This window comes from Xyrauchen texanus, chromosome 48, assembly GCF_025860055.1.
Source record: "Xyrauchen texanus isolate HMW12.3.18 chromosome 48, RBS_HiC_50CHRs, whole genome shotgun sequence".
NCBI lineage: Eukaryota > Metazoa > Chordata > Actinopteri > Cypriniformes > Catostomidae > Xyrauchen > Xyrauchen texanus.
In genome coordinates, this window is record NC_068323.1 from 26,548,185 (window position 1) to 26,573,917 (window position 25,733).

General features: G+C 38.7%; 1 protein-coding gene across 1 annotated transcript in view; it reads right to left on the minus strand.

Annotated features, from left to right (window-relative positions):
- Positions 1–13,365, minus strand: part of LOC127639591 (26S proteasome non-ATPase regulatory subunit 1-like) — a 121,907-nt gene extending 108,542 nt beyond the window's left edge. Inside the window, exons 1-15 of the mRNA XM_052121692.1 lie at positions 13,182–13,365; positions 12,683–12,726; positions 12,523–12,596; positions 12,264–12,433; positions 11,312–11,517; positions 10,216–10,359; positions 9,891–10,117; positions 6,777–6,837; positions 6,559–6,687; positions 6,301–6,389; positions 6,133–6,211; positions 5,862–6,035; positions 5,658–5,769; positions 5,332–5,528; positions 3,835–3,930 (exon numbers count right to left, since the gene is read on the minus strand). Coding sequence (XP_051977652.1) covers positions 3,835–3,930; positions 5,332–5,528; positions 5,658–5,769; positions 5,862–6,035; positions 6,133–6,211; positions 6,301–6,389; positions 6,559–6,687; positions 6,777–6,837; positions 9,891–10,117; positions 10,216–10,359; positions 11,312–11,517; positions 12,264–12,433; positions 12,523–12,596; positions 12,683–12,726; positions 13,182–13,197 — 1,818 coding nt within the window. The 5' untranslated portion in view covers positions 13,198–13,365. The remainder of the gene's footprint in view (positions 1–3,834; positions 3,931–5,331; positions 5,529–5,657; positions 5,770–5,861; positions 6,036–6,132; positions 6,212–6,300; positions 6,390–6,558; positions 6,688–6,776; positions 6,838–9,890; positions 10,118–10,215; positions 10,360–11,311; positions 11,518–12,263; positions 12,434–12,522; positions 12,597–12,682; positions 12,727–13,181) is intronic.
- Between the last annotated feature and the right edge of the window lie 12,368 nt (positions 13,366–25,733).

Consider the following 25,733-nt stretch of genomic DNA (forward strand, 5'->3'; position numbering starts at 1 on the left):
TCACCCCATTCATTCTTTACCAGAACATATTTGAAGAAAAATAGGAAAATATCGTTGGTCAGTATGTCCTGAAAATGCAAGTGGATGGTGATCAGAATTTTGAAGCTAAAAAACAAAAAAACACGCGGTCTCTTGTGTGACGTATTCACGTCGTCATGTTACCTCATGTTTTCTCTTGGTTGAGTCATCCAGGATAAGCACACAAATGCACCATTGTGAGTAAAGTAATGGATACAAATACAGATCTAAACCAAAATCAACCAAGCTCCTATGCAGCGTTCCTCCAACTCTGTTGTAAACAGCTCTGCTCTTCTGGGAGTGTCTCACATGCAAATGTGATTATGTCACACATGCATACTGTTCTTTTTGGACCTTCAAATGTTTGATCACCATCCACTTGCATTTTAAGAACCTACTGAGCTAAGATATTTTTAAAATTTTCTTCAAATGTGTTCTGCTGAAGAAAGAAAGTCATACACACCTGGGGTATCATGTGTGAGAAAATCAGAATTTTCAGAACTTTCTATTTAACAGCTTAGTAAATATTGATCAATGGCATTTAATGCTTTGGCTTTCAACATCATTTGTGTTTCTCTTATCCGTAAAAAATAAAATAAATTATCAAAGAATAAAATAATTTGATCCAGAAACCTCTGGTTGAGTTGACACTATACTGCCCGTGCTGCAACACCGAAAAAATAAAGATGTGTTGTTAATTTATGGTCTTATTTTATTTTGCTTTTATAATATTCACACTTATAGTGGAAGATGAACACTGTAAGAATATGTGTGTTCCATGGAATATGATGTTAACCCTCTGGGGTTAACATCATATGTCTGAGGGTGTTTTGGGCCCTGGAGAAGTTTTGACATGTCTTGACATTTGTGCTTTTTTCAGTTGCTTAAAAACATAGTAATGGCTAAAGTCTGATAACACTGCATTCAGCACAAACTGGGCTACAATAATATGTGAGCAACATGTGTGTACATGTTTGTATTTTTGAGAAAATAACGTTTATCCGTGGTTTTGAAAAAACAAAAAATGTAAGTCACTGAAACAAGGTCATATAACACATAATAAACATTTGTCCACAAGACTTTTGAGAACTGGATCTTGTAGCCTAGAGTTTTTGCTACAAAATGATGTGAAAACCATCCTGATCACTCATTCATACAAAACAATATAGTAATTGAACTTTTGTATGACAATTTTAGTGTTGAAAGGTAATATGCGAGGAGGCGTGAACTATCACGAATATTTATGTGGTTCACACCTGAGGATAAAAAAAGACAACTCCTCTGGGCCCATCAATGAGGAATGTGACAAAGAGAATGAATGTGAGGATACTTGATGATCAAAATCAAGTTTAAAGTTAAAAGAAGTAATCAGACTATACATTTTCTTTACATAAAGACTTTACATAATTTTAGACCTACACTACCGTTAAAAGTCTCTTCTGCTCACCAAGACTGCATTTATAATACAGGTCAAAACATTGTGTGAACTCATTTTACAATTTAAAAGAACAGTTTTCTATTTGAACATATTCTAAAATGCAATTTGTGATCAAAGCTGAATTATCAGCATCATTACTGCAGTCTTCAGTGTCACATGATTCTTCAGAAATCATTATAATATGCAGATTTTCTAATATGGGCATATTTAAAGTGCATTTTACTCATTTAACCTGAACACATATTTGCAAGCACAAGCTTTGTTGATGATAACGAGGCAGCATAAACACGTTAAAATATAATCTAAACATTCATATTATTTTTATATCATATTACATATCATATTTATATCATACAGCATACAATGTAAATGCCTGCTTTAGCCAAAACAGCATTTAAATGTAACTAAAACTTGCCTATTAGGACATATTTCAAATGTCAATACTTTGAATCCTGTCTGGAAACAGTCCCACTAGTAAAATATGTACGTTTATATAAAACATGTCAGCTAATGAAAACTAAAGGACTTACTCGTCTGAAATTGTATCATCAGCTGGATCAAGTCTCTCTTCAAAATACAAATGTTCTATATATCTATATATATATAAAAGAGTCCCGCTCTTCTTCTGAGGAAAATGTTAACTCATCCTTACATCCAGGAGTTTACAAACACGCAGAAAAGTTTAGTTGTGTTTACATTAAATCTGTCGGGGGTGTGCACCATTTGCCTTGATCGTCTCATTACATTAGCATATGAATGGCGCGCTCTGCTGGTGGGTGGGATCACATTACCTATAATGAAGCTGAGCCAGGAAAACCGTACATCGCTTTATTTCATACAGATTACATTGCAGGAGAATATTTGTTTTAAATTTGAATTGTTTTATTTAAAAGTAGACATTAAGCTTTCTTTAGACATATGTTTCATGTTTGTGTGAAAAGTATTTGTGGAGTTTAAGTTTATTTCTGTGACGTGTTTCAGAAATATGCTCGTGAACACAGACTGCTGAAAGCTCACCCTTTTTATTTTCTTTATTTTACAAAAGCACAAGATTTTGTTGTTATTGTGAGTGTACACAGATAAAAGTAGACCCTTTATAGTCTCTAATTATGTCTTACACTTATCTGTATAACCAAAAATGACTGAGTATTTTAAGTTGTTTCTGCTGTAATGACGAAAATATCCAGCAGGATGCGCCAGCACGTCCGTCGACCCAAGAGGGTTAAAGTTGGTATGGAAGAATAAAACAAACGAAACCTAATATCATAAAAATCATGAAATTCCAGTATTCTTTAACCTGTTGACACGTAATTCCCCAGCACGCGGTAGTGCCGTCACTCTAGTTATATTTAATATATAATTTACAGTCTATAAATGTAAATAATGTTAACAAATGATACATCTTTTCAAAGGTCTAAGGGTTCAACATTGATATCCGATCTCTGTTTCACGATAGCAATGCTCCAGAAACAGCCATTTAAAAGCCAAATGAAAACATGCAATATCAAAACAGGACTTCATACCTTTGTTACGAAAATGCGATCGCCAGATAAATCCAGTTCGCCACAATTGGGTCCAATTGTCCATGACAAGCGTTAATTGAAAAACATCCAATAGCACTTTTTGTCCATAAAAGTGATAAATCTGAGAAATATTGATATATTCTCCATTATTTACATGAGATCTCGTCTGAAAGAATTACCCTTCGTCATCGTTCTTCAACAAACTGCAATCTGAGCAGCATTCATGTTGTAAAACTGTATATTATTATCTTATATCTTAGAGTCTCGTAAACAAAATGAGCCTGTCTCTAAAGTCTATTTTTTTTAAATGCGGCATAGTTTTATTTATAATAGCTAAGCAGTGCAGTCGGATTTTGTGTCATCTTTAAAGGCGGAGCCTTAATTTTACTCTGTATACCGGCAGTGATTCTACAAAAATAAAAGCTTGCAGGAACCTCATTGTATTTCTGTGTTGTCTTGGTACTTTTATCATTATTTTTTTAGATTATAAGCGCAAAATATTTCCATTACTATAAACTTCAGCTTCTCTAACTTTAAAAAATAACACCATGTATTAATTCTGAAACTTGGGAAATAAAGCCCAAAGTGTCTTCTTTCAAAATATACTACAACAGTGTCTATACTCCAAAGGGTCCCATAAATACAACCATTTATGTTTAGGTATGCCATTTTCATGGTTTGTGCTCAAAAAGGGGGTGCGTATCAACAGGTTAAAAAAGAATCCTACTCTATACTGCAACAAAAACAGGCAATTACATAGTTAGTGAACAGCGAAAAAATAAAATAGGTGTTTATATTTGTGAGGTGCATGTCTAATAACTTCTGGTTGGTAATATTTGCTAGTGTGAGACTCACAGCGACGTGTAGCAGGCGTCTGATGGCTTTGTTGTTCCCAGAGCCGCAGTATGCCATGGCCACTGTGTACATTCCTGAACGCCGCAGGATCGGGTCCTGCCGAGACAGTGAGACAGAACAGAACCTCAGTGTGCTGTCTGCATGGACAACCAGAACCAACAATTATAGCAAGACATACAGTTAATATATTCACACCTATAAAAATAGCTTTAAGGATAGACTTAAGTAATTCTGCATGATAGAGACAGAATCAGCATGAAATTACATCAAAAACATCTAGTTAAATGCTTATATGAAATATTACACTTACGATTACACAAAGGATGGAATTAAGGAGAGGTGATGCAGAAACAATGGTTTTGATCAGATTTGACCATTTTGATATTTGGGAAATATTGTAAAATATCATTTTGAATCATTTTTCTAGGAACATCCCTAATAGCCAGTGCAAATAAATAAATAAATAAAATAAAACACAAAAATAAAAAAGGTGTTATAGTTCTTGATATAAAAATACATTATTTTATTTTTATTTAATAATATTTTTTATAAATTAGTACATTATTAAAAAATATATAGCTCTATTGATATAATAGTGAATACAAAAGTGAATAATTGTTTAATAAATAAGTAAATTAAGTTATATTTAATATAAATTAAATATAACATTTTTACTATTGATATACATTTTTAAATTGGTAAATTAAATTAATGATATTCATTTTTAAATAATTTTAATAAATTACTATGTTATCAAAAAATATATACAGTAGCTCTATTGATATAATAATGAATAACAAATAGTGAATTATTGTTGAATAAATTAGCAAATTATATATAAAAAAATATATATTTTAAAATAACATAAAATATTCTTTGATAAAAATATATAAGATAGCAGCCTTCTGAGTATCTTTGCATAGTCAAAAATTCACTTTATCGGCCACCATATTGATAATCGGTGAATCGTCCCCCTCCAAAATCAGTATCTGTCTCAAATCCCATATTGGTTGGGCTCTATTATTTACTATTATTATAAAAATTTCAATAAAAACAAATTACATTTTTAAATTGCTAAATTATTAGTTAAACCAAGTAAATTGGCATTGCTTAACATGTTTAAACAGCTATTTTAATGAAGTGAAATAAACAATTTATAAATTATGTTTTTAATTTATTAAATTTATGTATTTTATCTAACAGGATGTTGCGCTGTTTTTAAGTATGATTAGAAACATATCCCCTTAAAGATAAAAAATGCCCCTAAATTCAAATCAAGGGGGCAAACATTGCCCTTTAAAAGGAAAAGCTCATTTCAGACAGTCATGTAGACCGAAAAGTTTTTCTTTGGAATAACCTGCACTGATGGATCGTTTACAATAAGACTAAGAACATGTATTAAGAAAGTAAATAGAGAACATTTTGTGTAGAGCTCTGTACAATAGAAATAGATGCCATACGATGAACATGTCGTTTTTACTGTAGTTCTGTGCTTACCTTATCTCTGCTGAGACTCTCAATAAGAGCATCTGCCTCTTCCATCCTGCCATACATCACCATAGCGATGCCTACTGCCAGACCACGCAAGATCTTCTCATGCTGGGTCTCCTGAGCATAGCCTACCATGTCCTCTATCGCCTGGGCAGACTTTGAGCCCAACATCACTAGTCCAAGAGCAAGACCAGCCGCCTCTCCTGCGCACCACACAACATGGTCATGAGCTACTAAAACTACTTAAATTAATAAAATGCATCCATTTAATATTGGTGTTAAAAGATTCAATGAGCCAAGTAAAGCAACCAAAATTATAAAGTATCACATGCCTGTTACGGCATCGTCTTGGTAGAGGTTTGATTTGAGCAGATCGTAGACATCTTGGCGGGCAGTGCCCAAAGCCGCTAACCCGAGACCCAGAGCACCACCATGACGAACAATCTGGAAAAAGAAAGAATCAAGAGAATTTGAAAAAAGGAAGGCAAATTTTCCCATTTGGTATCTACTCTATTTGAAAATAATTGTGTACGTACATCATTACTGGCATTCTTTAGCTGGCTCAGAAGGTAGTCGATGATATCTCCCCCATGATTGGCATGGATCAGTCCGAGTGCATACAGCCCACCCCCCTCCTGGTAGGCTGATCCAGGTGAGGTGTCTTTGGGCAGGTAAGTGGCCATTAACTGTAGTGCTTCCTTTTCATGACCCTGGACACAAAAGCAAAGACGATTAATAGTGAATATAAAAGGAGACAACATGAAATGTATTACATTTACAGAGGTGGCATATTATGAGAATACTAACCTTGTGAATGACACCAAGACTCGCCGTTGCTGTGAATTTGGCCCAATTAGTTGCTCTTGCAAGCCATTCCAAATTCTCTCTGGAAAACAAAAAGCAAACAATTGGGATGGTTTTCTTAATGCGAATATCACGATGCCAATTTGTAGGCTATGTGAAAGTGTGTTTTACCTGAGAAACTGGTCACTTGTTGTTCCCGTGTGCATGAAGGAGTTCGCAATGACCGTCGCTGTGTGACACACTGAATTCCGCACCGCATCCTGAAACGTGTTGAGAACAAACAAAATAATAAAGCAACAATGAATTTATGAAGCATAGTATGTCAACATCTGACCATCCTAATGTCAGTTGGATTCATGTTACATTCCTGTCAGCTGACATCAGTGATGATTTGTGTGATGAATCAGTTGTGGAGTGCTGCTTTCTTACCTTTGTGTTTTTCAGGATCATTAGGTCCGTGTTATTGTTTCGAATGAGGAACTGAAGATGCAGCTCAATGGCCATTTCACCACTCAATATTTTGATCATTTTGGAGTTCTGGTCCTTTGGCTCGTCCTTCTATTTAAAGCATAAAACATTTATACATATACATACATTTCAAGGATATGCATAATTTGATGCGTTCAAAGGCTGAAAGGCTGAATTACCACATCTGCAGTCTTTCCAGCAGGTGAGCTTCCAGCTTTGTCTTCTGTCTCCATGGCATCACTGAAACAATAATGTAGCGACATATAACCAGTTAAAAGATTTTATGCTTTTGCTGCTGAAACAGTACATTGAAACCCTTTGTAAGGATAAATGAAAGTAATAACCCACTCAAGGCAGTGCATTTTGCATAAAGAATGACTATTAAGCACATTTCTGCATAAAATCTGCATAAAAGGGAGTAAAAAGAATGCTACCATGATGATTACATTCTTTACAATTTTAATAATATTGTTATTTTTTCATTACAGCAATGAGAACAAGATCTCTGGCATTATTTAAAATGGAAAATATCCTTTATTGACATGAAAATAAAGTCACAATGCAAACAAAATAATGAATGGTCCTAAAAACAATCTTCATTTACTTACTACCATTTTTATTTATTTATTTATTTTGTTGGGGTGAAATTATGGCTTGATAATCTGTTACAAAAATTCATTTTCAGCCTATTGACAATATTCAATATACCTTCATAATATATCTATCTTCATAATTCTGTATATGCCCTGTAAGCGCTTAAAATATATATCTTTTTTTGTACTTTTTTATTTTAGACAAGTAGATTCAAAATGTTTGAAGTGCAAATCTAGTTAAAAATAAAAGCATGTTTTCCCCAGTTTTCACTAAATGAACACAAGGAAGAATTATATTAATAATTTTCTTTTATATGCACCAATACAAAGTAAAAAAAAAAAACATTATTAACCAACATACATCTTTTCTACAACTTTTTTTTGTAAATGAATCGGCTATGCAAAAACAACAGCTTCCTTATTTATTTTTTTAAACCAGTTGAATAGTGAATAATTGTTGTAGGATCCCATCAAGTTTAGTATAATTAAATCATACTAAATTATATATATATATATATTTTGAGGATTAAATTTGTTTTATGCAACAGGCCTAGTAATAAGCAGTATTTCTGTCATATTTACAAGGGATGAGTACAGTTACTATTTTTAATATTCGGTAAACCACAAGGTTTCATGAACGGTTTTTCAGGAATAAAGAATGTTTATTGTAATGGAATTTCTTTAAACACTACTAAAAATAGCAGCAACAAATGTGCACCATGAGCTATAAGCCTAAAGAGCACAATGCATACATCTTCATATGGAAAAAAAAAAAAATCTCACATTAAAGTAAAAAAAGGTTTACACATCCGTGAGGCAGCGAACACAAGTATTGTTATGGAGTAGATTTTACACAGCTGCGGTTAAATAGCCTCTTCGGGGTGCTTTGATTTTTAAATGGTATAAAATCACATTACATTGAACATGTCTAATTATTGTACTAAATATGTACACCGGAGCAAAAGTATGCATCTGCAGTACTTGAGTGACCTTCTACCACGCTATATTCCATCACGTTCATTACAATCGCAAATGTCTGGCCTGTTAATAGTTCCTAGAATATCAAAATCCACAAAAGGAATACTTTTCATATTTGGCTCCTAAACTATGGAATAGTCTCCCCAACACTGTTCGAGATGCAGACACACTCCCTCAGTTTAAGTCTAGACTAAAGACTCATCTATTTAGCCAGGCATACACCTAATTTATCCTCCAACCCACAATTAGGCTGCTCTAGTTGGGTCTGCCGGAACCAGAAACACTGATCATGATTTATAACTCTGCAATAAATTGAATTGCATCTATGCTTATATTATTTTATTTGTTTCACTGTCTCAACCTCGGGACTCCTATACTGAGGTCACCAGAACTGGCTGGATCCAGCTCCATTCCTGCTTCGTGTTGGACTCCACTGCTACGTGTCGCTGAATGATGATGACTAAATGCAGCCGGTGCCAGCCAAACATCACTTCAGTCTATTATGATGGACATCAGAGGATGAATTGATGCCAACACCAACCATAAGACATGGGATAATTCATATGCCATTGTCTGAACCTTGGATTTAGGATGGACCACACCGAACCTCACCGAAATTACCAGACAGGTTCAACGTATTGATGGACTACGATCTTGAAATGGAATGCATAGACTAACAATTGCCAACAAAATTAACAAGGACAATTGCATATATGTGAACTTCTGCAGTTAATCCAGGATGGACTTCAAAGACATCATTAATCTTAGTTCAAACAAAATCGATGTTTAAACACTGTCCCTTAACACTTACTTAGTTGAATAATTTTAAACCATGACTTTAACTATACATAAGTAATATTTACATTATATTCATGATGTTAGCCAGAGGGGAACTGGCCCCCACAATGAGTCTGGTTTCTCCCAAGGTTATTTTTCTCCATTAATGAACATCTTATGGAGTTTTGTGTTCCTTGCCACAGTCACTTTCAGCTTGCTCACTCAGGTTATTAATACAATTATTATTTAATTACTTATTTTTAAAACACGATAAACAATTGTATTTTATCTAATTACACAATGATGATTCATCGACATTATAGACATTACAGTTTATCGTCTGTTAATGCCTGATCTTCTGTAAAGCTGGTTTGAAATGATGTGTGTTGTGAAAGGCGCTATACAAATAAAATTGACGACTCAAGTAAATCAAGTCTGATCAAGCGCTGAAACATTGCTCGGTGAAAAACTAACTGTAATCATGTTTAATGGTGTGACAATCACGTAAAGTAGGCAAATCTTCTTCCAAAAGTGGCAGCACAACCTGCGGTTAACCGCATGTCAACTATCCGTGCACATCACTAGTATTTACTTCATCTGGAGCCTTTATTTGAGTGGAAAGAGTGTATTTTGGATATGATTCTGAAAGGTTCTTGACAGGCTTCACGAGACACATTTTATTTAAATTTATTAAAAATGTATTATCCACCTCATAAATTTTTTTTACAGTTGCAAAGCAAGCACATTCTCTCACATTATTTCAGCTGGAAAAAAAAGCTGAGATATTCTTCTAAAAGTTTTCACTTGTGTTCAGCAGAAGAAAGAAGCTAATACACATCTGGGATAGCATGAGGGGGAGTAAATTATGAGAATTTTCATTTTTGGGTGAACTATCCCTTTAAATGATACCAACACAGCACTTAAACCATGCTGTTTGTCTCTCACCTGTCTTTCTCCTGGGTGGGCACAGTGCCGGTGTTTGTGGAGCCGGGTACGCCGGGGATGGGCGTGCCGACAGTCCTCAGGTTCTGAATGACTGAGGAGAGGAACTGCTGACTGGCACTCTCATACAGGTCAAAGCAGATCTGATAGGCCATCAGGAGGTTATCCTCTTTCACCAGCTTCTCCAGGATATCACTCACTGCTTGAGGGTCATCCAGGAAAATCAGACACTATACAAAAAAAAAAAAAAAAAAAAAAGTATATAACAGAGGACCATCCAAAAATACAGCAGAATAAAGCAGAAGTCCAGGTAAAGAGGACAAGTCACCTGGCAAACGTTGATGAAGTCAGGATTTTCCAGGTTCACGTAGAGTTTGACGAGAACTCGGAGAACTTCATTACGGAATTTCTTGTTCTGCATGAGGGACATGCAGATTTTCAGGCTGTAGGCCAGCAAACCACTAATGTTCTTCTGTGGGGGAAAAACGTAAAGGGGTCAAAATCATGGAAAACATGATATTGTGATTTTTGTGCAAGAAATCTTGAAATCTTTCTGAAACTGCCCTAGATGAAAATGTGGATTTTGATAATAATTGTTATACTTTAATACTTATACAGTTTTTGACTCCAAGACAATTTCAGGGCAGAAATATACCATTACAAAAATAAAGAAAAAAAACCTGTACAACTATAGTATTGTTTCAAGCATCTTTGGTGCTTGGACCCCTGATGATGCATTCTAAAAATGAACAAATGTTCAGACAAACTCTGAAATTCAAAACTATTACTCGATGGAGACAAATTGAGAGCCAGCCTCATTTCTTCCTCATTTTACCATATAGGGCCTTAAAAATTAAGACACAAAAAGGAAATACTGTTCAGAACTAAAAATGGATTTTAAGACATCTTTAATACTTCTGCAGTTAAAGGCACTGCAACTTTGGATAAATAACACAAAAAGAAAATTTCTTTCCCCTTACTGGACTCACAACATTGGCATTAGTGCTACAAGGGGCGCTGAAGTCAACTGGTTTTATTAATAGAATCATCTTTCCAAGTTTTTCTCTTTTTTTGTCCTGTAGATTTGCTCCAAAATTATTGGTGAAAATTATTGGTCATTTTCACCACCTTCTACAAAATAATATATTACACAGGAAATACTGATTCCATTCTACATTGAATATCATATTTCACTTGAAAATGACTCAAAATATTAAAAGAGGATAAATCATTAAGCACCCAAAAATATCACAAGTATTCTAACTGACATTGAATTGAAAATTTGGTGAGCATGAGGATGAGCAAATGATGAAAGAATTCAAAGTCTTGGTGAACTATTGCTTAAAATAGGTTCCGAACTGTGTTTCATGTTGACTCCAATAATGACTCTACCAATAATAATGTATATAGTAACAGCAACGTACTGATTCCAGGATAGTTTTTTTAAAGATGTCCAGGCGTCTGGTCTCCAGTGCGATACCGATGGCTTGTTTGTACTTGTGATCACCCAGGCAGCGCTGGAACATCTTGTTGACGATTCCCTCCAGACGAGGATCAATGCTCTTCTCCTCATCCTCCGGCAGCTCAGCGTTCTCAACACGAAGCTTCGTATAATGATCAATGCACTTGGCTGAGTGGCAAATGGACAATATGTAAACCGGACATATGGGTTTCACAAATGGATAGATTTAGGGACTGAAAAACTGAATGAAATCACTGTATTCATTTAAGATCACTGTAACAACATTATTATTTAGTTTTTACTGGACAAAGTGTCAAAACTAAATTGTAGAGGTCAACCGATAGTGGATTTTGCCGATTCCGATAACTAAGGTTGTGGGAAAGGCTGATCAATTTTTAGAATGTCAAAAAAAAAAAAAAACTTACTCTTTCCTTACTATGACAGGCACAGAAAAAGAGTCCTAAATTAATACAATCACAGATGCAGTTTATTGTTCAACCAAAATCTGATTTGTGCATAATGCAGGACTTTTAAATATAAACAAGCCTAAAATACACTGGGGACTCTTAATTTGAAATGAACAAATGATAAAAAAAAAAACTATCAACACAGATTTTTGCAGAAAAAGACAGTTTCAAAAGGCAACTATCGGCGAGATTAATCAGTAACTGGTCTACCTCTACTAAATAGCTCTCATTACGGTCAGCAAATTGGTCTACACTGGGAGCGTCCATCTACAGAGCAGGCTATGATTTTAATTGGTGTCAGATTTTTTTTTTAATTGACCCGCAGATATACTATGGTACAAATTGTAAAGCAAATTCTCAACCAGTTGAAACACTGTATATACTGTCAAATCGTAAAGACCTAGATATATTAAAATGTGATCAATTCAGAGCCAGACTACCACTAACCAATAATTGTCTCCACATATTCCGAATCATCGTTGACATTGAATAGATCTCCAGCACCAAGCGCGTAGTTCAAAGACTCCTCAAATGCTCCGAGGTGGTAAAACACTTTAGAGGCCACCAGTGCAGCAAACTCTCTGCTACGAAATGTTTCATCCTCATACAGCACCTCACTGACAGAGAAGCACAATATTAGAAGAACAGACTTTCAAAGTCATTAGCATCATAAGAGCCTAAAACATTCAAGTGAAATGTCACTTACATTTTATCTACCGACTCTGAAATCTCAGCCCAAAAGTCATTAACAATTGAGTTAATTTTGTGTAGAGCAAACTCCTTTAAAAGAAAGTGAAGGAGGTTAATAACCTATCAATATACAAGTAGATATTCATGTCATTCATAGTAGAGGTGAAATGCTATACCTTGAGCTGGGACTCATCTTCATCCAGGAGGGAAATTATCCCAGCTACAAAAACAACACAAACACTCTACAGTATACATTGGATAAACAAAGTATCTAGTATATATTATATTATATATAGTCGTCTAATTGCCTGAATATATTATATACATAAGCAATATATACAGGTTATATTGCTTTTGTTGACTGACAGTGACATAACAGATTTGCTCATCACAAACTCTTTCAAGGCTTTTTAGAAATGTCTACATATGAGATGAAGAATTTAAACACATAAGGGAGATAAACTTTTCTGTATGCAGTCTGATTGGTTGTTTTATTGCAGTTAGTGATCCAAGCAAACCATCAAACATAAAGTGAATCGCCAATGCCACGAGAAAGGACACTAACTTCGGGAACAAAAGTTGACTTTGAATAAACGTTAGTGTCCACGTTACACTCTGTGTTAGCCGTTAGCTGTGTGACTCAGCTAAATCCCTCATTCATTCACATTCACTCACCGGCTGAAGTAATCATGATTGAGTCGGTGTGTGACCGTCACCGGATCCTCTTCAGCACAGTAATACAAATATCCAAACAAAAATGATAATAAAGTGTATTTCACTGTTAATGAAATAAGTGTGAAGTGCTCGAGTTCAACATCTAACATATAGCAGCGCGCGCACACATCTGACTATGAGCACTCACTCCTGCGGGACAAGACGAACATGATGCCTGAAAATATGACATGTCATTGCGAATAAAAACAAACGCTACTGAATGAATTAATGTGTGAATAAACAAATATGATTAAACTATTGCTTACTGTGTCATTTAAAATGTTTTTACATTATTATACTAAAACTGCATGAAGAAAAAAAGTATTTTCAGACAGGCTTTACGCTGGTAAAGCCTTCAGCAGCTGTTCAGTGAAGTGCGGCTGTTCATTGCCATCTAGTGGTCAAACTTGAAATATTGGCACTGTTCTTGATACTTGGCAGTTGTACAGTAGTTTTATACACACTGGCGGCCAAAAGTTTGGGATAATGTACAGAGTTTGCTGTTTCGTTAGGAAATTGGTACTTTTATTCACCAAAGTGGCATTCAACTGATCACAATGTATAGTCAGGACATTACTGATGCACAATCACTATTGGAAAAAATCCTTTTTGATCAAATCTAGACTAGATCAAATCTATATCTACTAGAAATTGCTAAAACATGTGACCAACTGGGCGGCAATGTCATCAGAACGCAAAGAATTATCGGCATGTTTGGCCCGTTTACATGGGCTGGCATAGCAGGCTAGTGTTCTGGCATGAAAACAATAAAAAATTAGTGTGAAAAACAGAATATAATCCTACAAAATGCAGCGGGCTAAAGAAAACATTGTCGGACCATACCGCCTAAAACTAAATCCTAATGCAATGACGAGATATGACGAGAAAATAAAGGGAATCAAAAGACTGGATCCTTACGAGCATAGTGACTGGTCAGGGGACGTCAACTTGTTGCCCAACTTCCAGCACCCATATATATATTTAACTACATGATATTAAGTGTTAGTGCATACACACACATCCACATGTCTGTGACTTATCACCCACAACCTACCTCATACATTTCCAGTTATCTTTTCTATGGACTCTTTATAATGTAATGTATTTATCTAAATGTATTTACATGTTAAATATGTAAAGAAACTGAAATTAAGTTGGTTGTTACTACTATTTAAGTTATGTAATTGTGTTTGCAACCAAATAACACTGATTTTGCACAATTCTTCCTAAATACAGATAAAGGAGGCAGAATTTCATTCAGTATTTGTGTATTTTATTTACAGAGATGGCTAAAAATCATTACATGTGAGAAGTGACATTACAAAATCTTTTGAAAAAAAAACAAAAACATATTTACAAATTAGATGTGAGCATGGTGTATAATTCTAACACGACGGCTTCACAACAATACTTGGAAACATATTTGTCAAAGCACAGCACACAACCACAATTTTATCCAGCAAAGTCTTATACTCCCCCTCACAAGGCACCACAAATCCCAGGCGTATTGTGTCATTTAATATGTTAAAACTTAGAGCGCATACACCCTATCACTCGCTCCACGTGGATCCTGACATGAGCTAACTTCCTGGTCTGTTCCACATCTTTTGCATTAAGTTGGCTGTGGCTCCTGGTGAAGGCAGGTATTTTCAGTGTAGCACCCACAAGGGCAACACTTTCTTTAATATCAGTGCCCGGCGATGGGGGTGGATTCACGGGACCTTCCATCTCAGTTGCAGGTGTAGTGTTCTCTGACAGTAACAATAAAAATAAATTGTGTCATATCACAACCTTTATTCCAAAGTAATCCAGATTAGATATACACAGGGGGCAACATATATTGTATTCTTTTACTATTTACCTTTAGATAAAGGTGCTGCATTATCCAACTCAGCCTCAGGACCAGTGTGGTCAGTGCCTGGCGATGGGGGTTTATTCATGTGAGCTTCCAAATCAGCCTCAGGACCAGTGTTGTCAGTGCCTAGCGATGGGGGTTGCTGTTGTTGTGACCTCGTCGCTCTTCTCCTAAACCGCTTGAACCGGTCTGTGTTCATAGCTTTGACCTCAGTATGGCCGAGGTACAGAGAAGGGGCTCAGTCAGGATCACACTCCAACATTTCATAGGCAGGTTTGCCTGCAAACACAGTGTGGAATAATTAATGCTTCTCAAAAACTTCTCTGGTGATGTAATGTGGAATAATGAAGGCCTCTTTAATGTATCTTTTGTTGGGGGTAGCTACAGCTGCTCCCTGTTCCAAAGATGTTCTTTAGGAGTCTGTTTCTTGTCTCTCACGTTTCACACGTAACTGAAACATGTATGTCACCCCCATATAAGGTAAAGAACTATTTCATTGGTGGGGGTCCAGTGGAATGGGTGGTCAGAGAAAGGAGAAAGGAAAAAGAAAAAAAAAAAAAGAAAAAACATAGATCAATTCAGGAGTAAATCCAAAATCTATGGTTAAAAAGGGTGTAAGGACCCTCAGTGGGATTATAAATACATAAAAGAATCATACGATGAGTGGAAGAAAATAAAACTATTCTGGGACATAGGTCCTGAACAACAAGAGACTAATCAAATGCACGCAGCGGTCTCCATTTCAAAACAAGCCGCCTGTAAGAAATAGAAATGTTATTTCTACATCTCAGCTCTGTCCAAGCGAGATGCTGAGTTGCTGCATTCCATTCTGTATACATTATCAAACATCTGTTTCATATTGAGATGGAGCTGTGGAGGCCCCCTCCTCACTCTGTCTGAGCATACATCAACTGTTTGTGTACATTGTATTTAGTGTGTATGGCAAAGGGTCCGACAGGCTCACGAGCTACTTTTGCCATATGGAATTGTTATCTATGAGGTAATGTGTGCTCTGATTGGTTAGAATTGTGAACTCCCTTCACTATTGTAGTATATCTGTGTATGCCACACATAGGAAGAGTTGAGCTGCATATTTATTCGCTCCCCAACGTTGGATGCTTTGTACTGATTCATTCACGACTCAATAAAAGACGGAGAGAAAAGGCACTGCTATCGTTTAGAAGACTTTTATTTCTAACACCGCCTAAATATGATATTGTCGTGAACAAAGCTTTAACCCCTAACCTCCCAAAGACACCATGCGGACTGTTGTATACTGATTTAACACAATTTAAAGGGTATTCGCTGCAGCCGCAGCTGCGGATGTATTCGATTCAGATTCAAAGAAAAATACGAGCAAAGATACAACAGCTGCATTTCCTTTATCAAGAGCCCAGACGGATATAAAATCGTTTCAATAACATTGTCAGAGATGCTGACTAAATGCAAATTATTACTATATAAAACTGCATACCTTTATCATCGAAACTGGCGCATCTAAAAAGTTCATTAACAGCGCATTGCTATGAGGGCTCTCTTACGGGACGCACTCTGAACTCTGTGGGAATGAATGGCATTCCTGTGAAGTGTAATATGACACCAAAATTACCCGTAACATCTCCAGATAAGACAAACTTGTTTAAAATGCATGATTTTGCCTGACTCGTCTGTAATCCGATGCATAAAATTGGGAAAAAAAACCTTTTGATTCTAACTGATTACTATTGCCGTTTCCCTCAGTATATTTTCAGTCTGTGTATACAGGACATTACGGAGAAGTTTGCAGCTCAACGTCTGACAACACTTCTGCTGCGAAACAGGAAATGCTCAGCGTCGCCCCAGCGCTATGGGCCGCCCACAAAGATGAGGCGGGCCTTATTGACGTAAGACCATATGTTGCCAAACTCTCTTTAACTTACCAGTACAAGAACAATTAAGGCATTGGCCCAATAATACAGCAATGCCTGTCTTGAAACATATTCACTCATCATATAAATCATCAATTAATCCTATGAAGAAAGCTAATAATACATGGTGATTAACACAAGATTTGAAAATTATTGACATTGTCACCAGTGGTGCCGGATGTGTGCACTACTATTAACTACATTCCAGCAGACCACACTCATTTTACTATTATTAATTGGTGTTGTGCATTCTTCAGTGTCAGTTATGCCAATTAGCCGCTGTTCACATTCACATATGGAGGCCAATAGTAACAGAATTTAGAGACTCGCCTGCTGTGTTCTCTGCTGTAGTGCACGCTACTTTGAAGGACACCAAGCTGCCACCTGTCTATTGTAATATGCTGACGACATTCTGCTTTCCAGCTCGGACATCAAGTCATGCACAGCTGCAACTACAGTTTGCAATGTATTAGCGAAGGCTAGCTTTAAGACATCAAAAGGAAAGATGCAATGGGTGAACTGAACTATCAATCAGGGTCATGAACTACAGAAAGGAACAGTACGTCTCTCCACAGACAGAGTGAAGATGATTAATACCTTCCAACACCCTAAAACAAAGGCTCAAATGCAAAGCCTATTTTGTTTAGTGAACTATTGTCGAGCATGGGTGCCAAACTGCTCGTTATATGAGAAAATACTGAGAGAAGCAACACTCTCAAGTGCTGAGGAACCTATCAAGTGGACTGCTGAAATGGACATTGCTACCAAATCATGATGAACACTTTCATCTGTACATGCATGAGGCGACAGGCACAGCAGCAGCGATCCTCGCTCAGTCCCATGGCGGAACATATAGACCAGTGGCGTACTTGTCAAAATTTTAGAGGCAGTCGCCAAAACCTCCCTGCATGTTTGTGAGCAGTGACTGATGCGGCGTTGATGGTACAGCATGCAGAACGTATTGTACTCTCACATCCATTAGTTGTGCACACCTCTCACCAGGTAGGAACAATCATGCACAACATTGATCGGGTATGAAGTATGCAAATCAGACAAATAAACCAACTTCCACTGTACATGGCCCGACATTATCATTACACAAATTGTTGACTCAAAGGTGAATTTTCAAAATGACACATGATTGTTATGCAGGCCGGATGTTTCATCATCCGCCCTGGAGGAGGGGGACCATTGGTACGATGATGGGTCCTGTTCCAAGCCAAATGATTCCTGTTCCAAGCCACATGATTCCGTATACTGGTTTGGTTATGCTGTAACAGAACTTCTGAATCGATTTATTGAAGTTTATTCACCCATATAAATCTGCACAAGCTGCTGAGTTGTTTGCGTTGATCAGAGCATGCCATTTGGCTAAAGTTAAATCAATCAATATATACACAGACTCGAAGTATGCTGATGAGGTAGCAAAGTGGGCTGCAAGGGAAGTTATGGTAAGCCCAGATCTGAATCGATCCATGATACAATCAACACTGTGGTAAAAGACAATGACATTAAATTGTTATAGGTAAATCCATCAGAATCTGACAACATTGGGCCTCAAATTAAGTGAAATCAAACTTATTGCATAAATGGGGTACAAAATGCAGTAAAATGTATGTCTTGTGTCTTAATATGCGCACAGAACAACAGACACAAGCCTACGAAGCACGACTCATTACCACACTCAGAACTGCCATTCTAAACGGACAGAAGCTTTCCTGTGAGGTAAAATTATAAAATGGTGAAAATTTGGCAAAATAAATAATACAGAGATTCGGCTGACTGAGCTCAGAATGTCACCATCCTCTGTTGTTAATCTCTCCATTTGAAATACTAATGGGTAAGCCTTTCCCGACCCCTTGGGGTCAAAGGCCGCGCTAGCTTTCTCTCCACAGGTGACAAGGAGGTGGTGACTGCAGAATATGTGGATTCCCTCATTAAATATTAAATGACATAAATTATATCTCTCTCCCTCTGCCTGCAGAAAGCCCTACTCATTTGTTCTAAATCAGCAGGTTCTGGTGAAGTGTCTGAAACCAACAAAGTTAGGTGAACCAAAGTGGGCCCAACTACTGAACTGCCGGTGACCAGAACGGGGGTGCTAACTGACCTTCAACCACAGTGGATCCACGCAAGCCGCGTGAAGCTTGCTCCAGAGGCCCTCCTTACTGATTCAAGGTGAACGGTGAAAGCACTGGAGGAGCTGAAAACACTGGAGGCGCCAGTGCCCAACCGGGAATCTGTGAATTAGGAGGACCTGAGGAGGGACCCGGAACAGTCAACATGAAGACATTCCTACTGACACTCTGAATATGGCAGGTGTTCGTGCTTGCCTATGCCCGTTCAGTATCGACACAACAGCAAGGAGTCACAAGTGTAATTCCAATTCCTAGAAATAATGTATGAAGGTTTATGTTTTATGGTAATGTTATAGGAAGATGTTTCTGTTATGAAGGTACGGGTGAACACCCGGAAACGAAGGTACATAGAATGCGATGCCTCAAGTGACCCTGAAGTATATCTAGACAGTGTTGGACAGCCAAGAGGTATTAAATGTTTGGATTAACTCCTGGCTAAAGATGGAATCAAATCAATCAAATCACTTTATTGTCACACTACCATGTACACAAGTGCAACAGTAGGTGAAATTCTTGTGTGCAGTTCCAAGCAACATAGCAGTCATGACAGTGACGAGACATAAACCAGTTACAATAAACAACATACTTACACAACACAATTTACATATCAAATGTACACATACTTACATGACACGATAATTATATACAATACACACACTATAGAATACACAATATACAATACAATAAGTAAGTAAGGAGTATATGAAATATATATATGTATATGAAGTAGTATATTGAGGAGAATATGTTGACAGTCCAGTGTGAGATTATAGATTAATAAAGTGCAGTGCTAATTATTGATCCTGATAGATCAAGTGTTCAACAGTCTGATTGCTTGGGGGAAAAAGCTATCATGTAGTCGGCTGGTGCGGGTCCTGATGCTGCGATACCGCCTGCCTGATGGTAGCAGTGAGAACAGACCATGACTCGGGTGGCTGGAGTCTCTGATGATCCTCCGAGTTTTTTCACACACCGCCTAGTGTATATGTCCTGGAGGGAGGAAGCTCACCTCCGATGATGTTCCTGGCAGTTCGCACCACCCTTTGCAGGGCTTTGCAGTTGTGTGCAGTGCTATTGCCGTACCAGGCGGTGATGCAGCCAGTCAGGATGCTCTCTACAGTGCTGGTGTAGAACCGTGTGAGGATGTGGTGGTTCATTCCAAACTTCCTCAGCCGTCTCAGGAAGATGAGGCGCTGGTGAGCCTTCTTCACAACGGCCTCAGTGTGGACGGACCATGTGAGTTCCTCAGTAATGTGGACACCGAGGAACTTGAAGCTGCTGACTCTCTCCACCGGTGCTCCATTGATGGTGATGGGGCTGTGTTCTCTGTCTTTCTTCCTGAAGTCCACAACAAGCTCCTTGGTTTTACTGACGTTGAGGGAGAGGTTGTGCTCTTGACACCAGCGTGTCAGAGTGTGCACCTCCTCTCTGTAGGCTCTTTCATCATTGTCAGTGATCAGACCTACCACCGTCGTATCGTCAGCAAACTTAATGATGGTATTGGAGCTATGTGTTGCCACACAGTCATGTGTGTACAGGGAATACAGGAGTGGGCTGAGAACACAGCCCTGCGGGGCTCCAGTGTTGAGGGTCAGTGATGAGGAGGTGTTGCTGCCCATTCTAACCAGCTGACGTCTGCCTGACAGGAAATCCAGGATCCAGCTGCAGGAGGAGTATGTAAAATATTTGGTGACAAATGCTATACATACATCCTGAGTCACATTGATGATGATGGTGAATTCATGAAGGTATGAAAGGAAATGGATAAGTTGAATAAAGAATTAGCAGCTGATAACATCAGGGAATATGGGGAAACTTTCAATGTGTTTGGGTGATTCGCACCCTGGATGTTTTCCATTATATCGATTGCCATATGCATTTTACTTATGTTATTCTTTGGCCCATGTTTGCTACAATTAATAATGCAAAAGATGAATGTGACGATAAACAGGCATAATATCGCCATGCTCCATTATATGCGTGTACCTAATACTGAAGTTGGTTGAGAAGGCTATGTGATCCTTTCAAATTAATGTGGAATAATGAAGGCCTCTTTAATGTATCTTTTGTTGGGGGTAGCTGCAGCTGCTCCCTGTTCCAAAGATGTTCTTTAGGAGTCTGTTTCTTGTCTCTCACGTTTCACACGTAACTGAAACATGTATGTCACCCCCATATAAGGTAAAGAACTATTTCATTGGTGGGGGTCCAGTGGAATGTGGTTTTATGGACCATAAAACCAAATGCTGAAGCAATAAACTTTGAAGAAAGGATTTGATACCACTGAGTCTCTGTGTCAGTTCTTTCTTCCCTCGGCTGAGCCGTATCGAGACGGGGATTGCAGATCAACAAATAAATTAAATACATTGGATGACAAAATTATCTAACACAGTCACCAAATAAATTGCCATGTAGCCTAGATGTACAACATTTAAAACTGATTAACGTTACGCTTTAGTACATTGGTAACTTAATCTCATTTTTTAGCCATTTCATGCTAGTTAACAGTTAACATTGGCCTAACGTCAAATCTAATGGTCTAGTTAAATCAAACAAAACACGCTGGTTATTTGCCCACAACATAACATTTACAGAGAGTAATTGTAACTTACCTTTGTGAAAATCTTGGGCCTCCTTACTGCTGCTATCCATGCCATTTGTCGCCTTTTTGTCACCTCTGAAACATGGCTTGTACTATTATTTTTTCACGCTGGAAAACGATAAAAGGATTTTCCGTTCTTAAGCTTTATGCCACTTCTATCGTGAGAACGAATATTGCAGTATATAACACAGCATGTAGACGGCATCTTGAACACCGCGTTCTTCCCTCCTCCATGCTGTCCAGTCTGGCGCCTTCTGTTTTGTGCCACGGAATCAGTGTTGCCAACTATTTTCAATGGAAAGTCATGCGTCATCGCGTCGTATTTGCATTCTGCCTAATTTATTATGGCGGGCCGGAAGGTCCAAAAATAGGACTAATGATTTGTCGTAGGAAGTCACTATACTATAGCCACTAGCTACTGACTTTCCCACTGATAGGCCAGCGGTGGATCTGTATACGTACCCTCCTCACACAGCGGGCGACCCATTCTCCTCAGCGAGCGACTCACTCTCCTCACACAGCGGGCGACTCACTCTCCTCACACAGCGGGCGACCCATTCTCCTCACACAGCGGGCGACCCATTCTCCTCACACAGCGGGCGACTCATGTTCCTCAGCAAGCGACTCACTCTCCTCACACAGCGGGCGACTCACTTTCCTAACACAGCGGGCGACTCACTTTCCTAACACAGCGGGCGACTCATGTTCCTCAGCAAGCGACTCACTCTCCTTACGCAGAGTCATGTACATTGGCCTAATATTATAATAAAATCATACCCTTTGCAAACAGGGGCGTAGCACCAAATTTTGGGCCCTGGGTACAAACCATCTTGCTGGGCCCCCGTACCAAATATGTATGTATAGAAAACTGACTTCTAAGGGGCCCCCCCTGCCTCGGGCCCTGGGTACTCGGTACCCTTTACCCCCCCAGTCCGACGCCCCTGTTTGCAAATACTGTGGTGGTGCAATAACTGAATTGTAAAGTGTTACATGTATGTTGTAAACGTCATATATATATATATATATATATATATGGCAATAGTACCAGTGTTTCAGAGACATTATATATATCAACAGAATCATCTCTCCATATACATTTCAACAGTATAAATACAGTCCCACATAAAAACATCCTCCACTTATGATATCAAGCAAACAATAACATTGACAAAACAAAAAGCAGTAGTAACAATGAGCCGATCTAAACCAATGGAACAAAAAAAACCTTAACAGTATGTTAGTGGACTGATTTGATGGGGCTCTGCACTGGATGAGGTTGATCTGATGAAATGAAAGTGGCACCATGCAGAAACACGTGTGCTTTTACAATCTGAAAGCACTGATGAAACAGAATGCACAGAGAACAACCAAGAGACAGAAACGACAGTCTACAGAAGCTTGAGCAGGACACTGAATTGTGTAGAACTCTATTGGAGGGTCTGAGACAAGATTAGCTCAGATGGTGGGCTTAGATTTAGATCATATAAGATGGTTTGATTAGTGAGGTGGCTTGTAGGTCTGTTCTATTAGATGGGCAGCTGGAACTTGACATCAACCTGGGCCTCTTTGGCCAATGATACAATTTCAGAAAGCTTCACAACAGAGACAAAAAGAGAAAGATGGTAATTAAGATCAGAATCAACCTAAAATGATTCCCATTGCATTTTTTTACCTTTATAAAAGGCAATTTCACCCCAACTGTCATCTTTCATGTCAAATGATATACATTAAGTCACTATATGGCTTTTACCAACCAAATTGACTATCAACAAAAATATTTTTCCCACTGCAGAGAAGTATTTGCTTTTAAGAAAAGGACTACAACAAACGGCTGGTAGGGACTACACAACATTCCTCCCGTGTTAGTGACATCACTAACCCTAAACCCTAACCAGGACATAGTTCTAAAAGGTTAGTTCACCCAAAAATCTGACATGCTTCACTCACGTCTCCGAACGCATGACTTCCTTTCTTCTGTGGAATACAAGATATATTATGTTTTATTTGCCCAAACATTTTAAGTTCATGGTAAGCAAAACTGTTAGGTTACTAACATTTTTCTACACATTTTCTTCTATGTTCAACAGAAGACAAAAAGTCATACAGGTTTGAAATAACATGAGGTGTGAGTAAATTATGACAATATTCATCTTTGGGTGAACTGTCCCTTTAAGGGTTTATTTTAGTTTATTTTAACATGGAGATTTATTTTTGCTGAGGATAAATTGCATTTAACAATGTTATTAAATTATTTCAAATTACTATTTACTACTTTACTACTTAGTGTTTGTTCAGTAACAAAGCATTGAGTGCCAGTCACAATTAATTGAGATTATTTTTGCGATTTAAAATGTTATCATCCAACAGGGTGGAAAATAAGCTTTTCAAATAACGCAAATCCATATTTACATAGTATAATAGTAGTAAATTGATCTCACATGTCACAAAAATCACATCTACTGTCCTGCAACAGAACAATAACCAGGTGGTCACACTAATCCAAAACCTGCCTAATTATCTAATGTTGTTTTCATCCAACTTACTGGATCAGCTGGAGCATCTGTATTCAACAGTTGACCTGAAACCCACAACTGTTGTGGAGATGTGTTGCCTTCTGATGAGAGGGTGTAATGTTGGAGTAACGAGGCAGACGAGGAGTTACGGATCCAAACGCAGCTAAGGCTTTATTTGAATAAACAGAAGATAAACACAAACAAACAACCCACGATGGGGAAATAAAGCATAAAACAGTTAACTAAAACACGAAGGATCAAACGGAGAACTTGGGCAGGGAACACATACCGGGTTTACACCAAACAACGATCGACAAAGACAGCACAAAGACACGGGGTATAAATAGACAAACGTGGGAAAGGTGGCCAATGAAAGGACAGAACTCAAACAAGGTAACAAGGTGATAAACAGAAACCAAAGGCAAATTAACCAGGGCAGGTGTAAACAATGAACAGTGAATACGAACGCTAGCAGAGGGTTGTGGAATCAAATAAAGGACTAAAGTGACAACAAGATGGAAAACGAGAGGGCAACAGTGAAACGAGACAGGGTGGACTATGGAATTAAATAAGGGACTAAAGTGAAAACTTAAGAAGTGAAAAGTGACAAGATGGAAAACAAGGGGGCAACAGAGAGACAAGACAGGGTAATCATTACATAGCCCCCTTAAGGATCGGATTCCAGACGATCAAAACAACAAAAGACCGAAAAAGACCCACAAAGAAGAACCAAAATGAGGGCACCAGGGGCAAACAGACAGAGACAAGTGGGCACATGGGCGGAACAGGGGGGGTACACTGGGCAGGCAGGAAGTCCGCGGGGGCCATTAGGCAGTCCAGGGAGGTGGAGAGGGTAGATAGATAGACCATGGAGGCCGAGAGGGCAGGCAAGCAGTCTATGGGGGTGTGTCAAGGGACCAGGGTCAGGTGGCCGCAGAACAGAGGCCGGTTTAGATGGCCCGGAGCTGGCCACTTGGCAAGGACAGGGACCGGGTCGGGGGCCTGGGAGGAGGCCACTGGGCAGGGACTGGGTCAGGAGGCCAGGGAAGAGGACTCAGGACAGGAACAGGGGCAGGAGGCCTGGGTGGAGGCCACAGGACGGGAACAGGGTCAGAAGCCCTGGGAGGAGGCCACAAGACAGGGACCGGGTCAGGAGGCCTGGGAGGAGGCCACAGGACAGAGGCCAGCTCGGTGGCCTGGGAGGTGGTCGTGGGCCAATGGCCGGTTCAGGGGACCTGGGAGGTGTGGCCACTGGGGGAGCTGGCGGAGCCGCGTGAGGCGGAGCCAAGGAGGACCTCTGAGGCGGGACAGTCGAAGACTTGGGTGGCGGCGCCGCAGGAGGCATAGGCAGGGCCGCAGGAGACCCTGGGGGCGGAGCAGAGGCAGGCAGAGCCATGGTGTACCCTGTGGGTGGAGCCGTAGAAGGCTTGGGAGGCGGTGCCCTGGAAGGCTCGAGAGGCTTGAGGGGCGGAGCCCTGGAAGGCTCGAGAGGCGGAGCCCT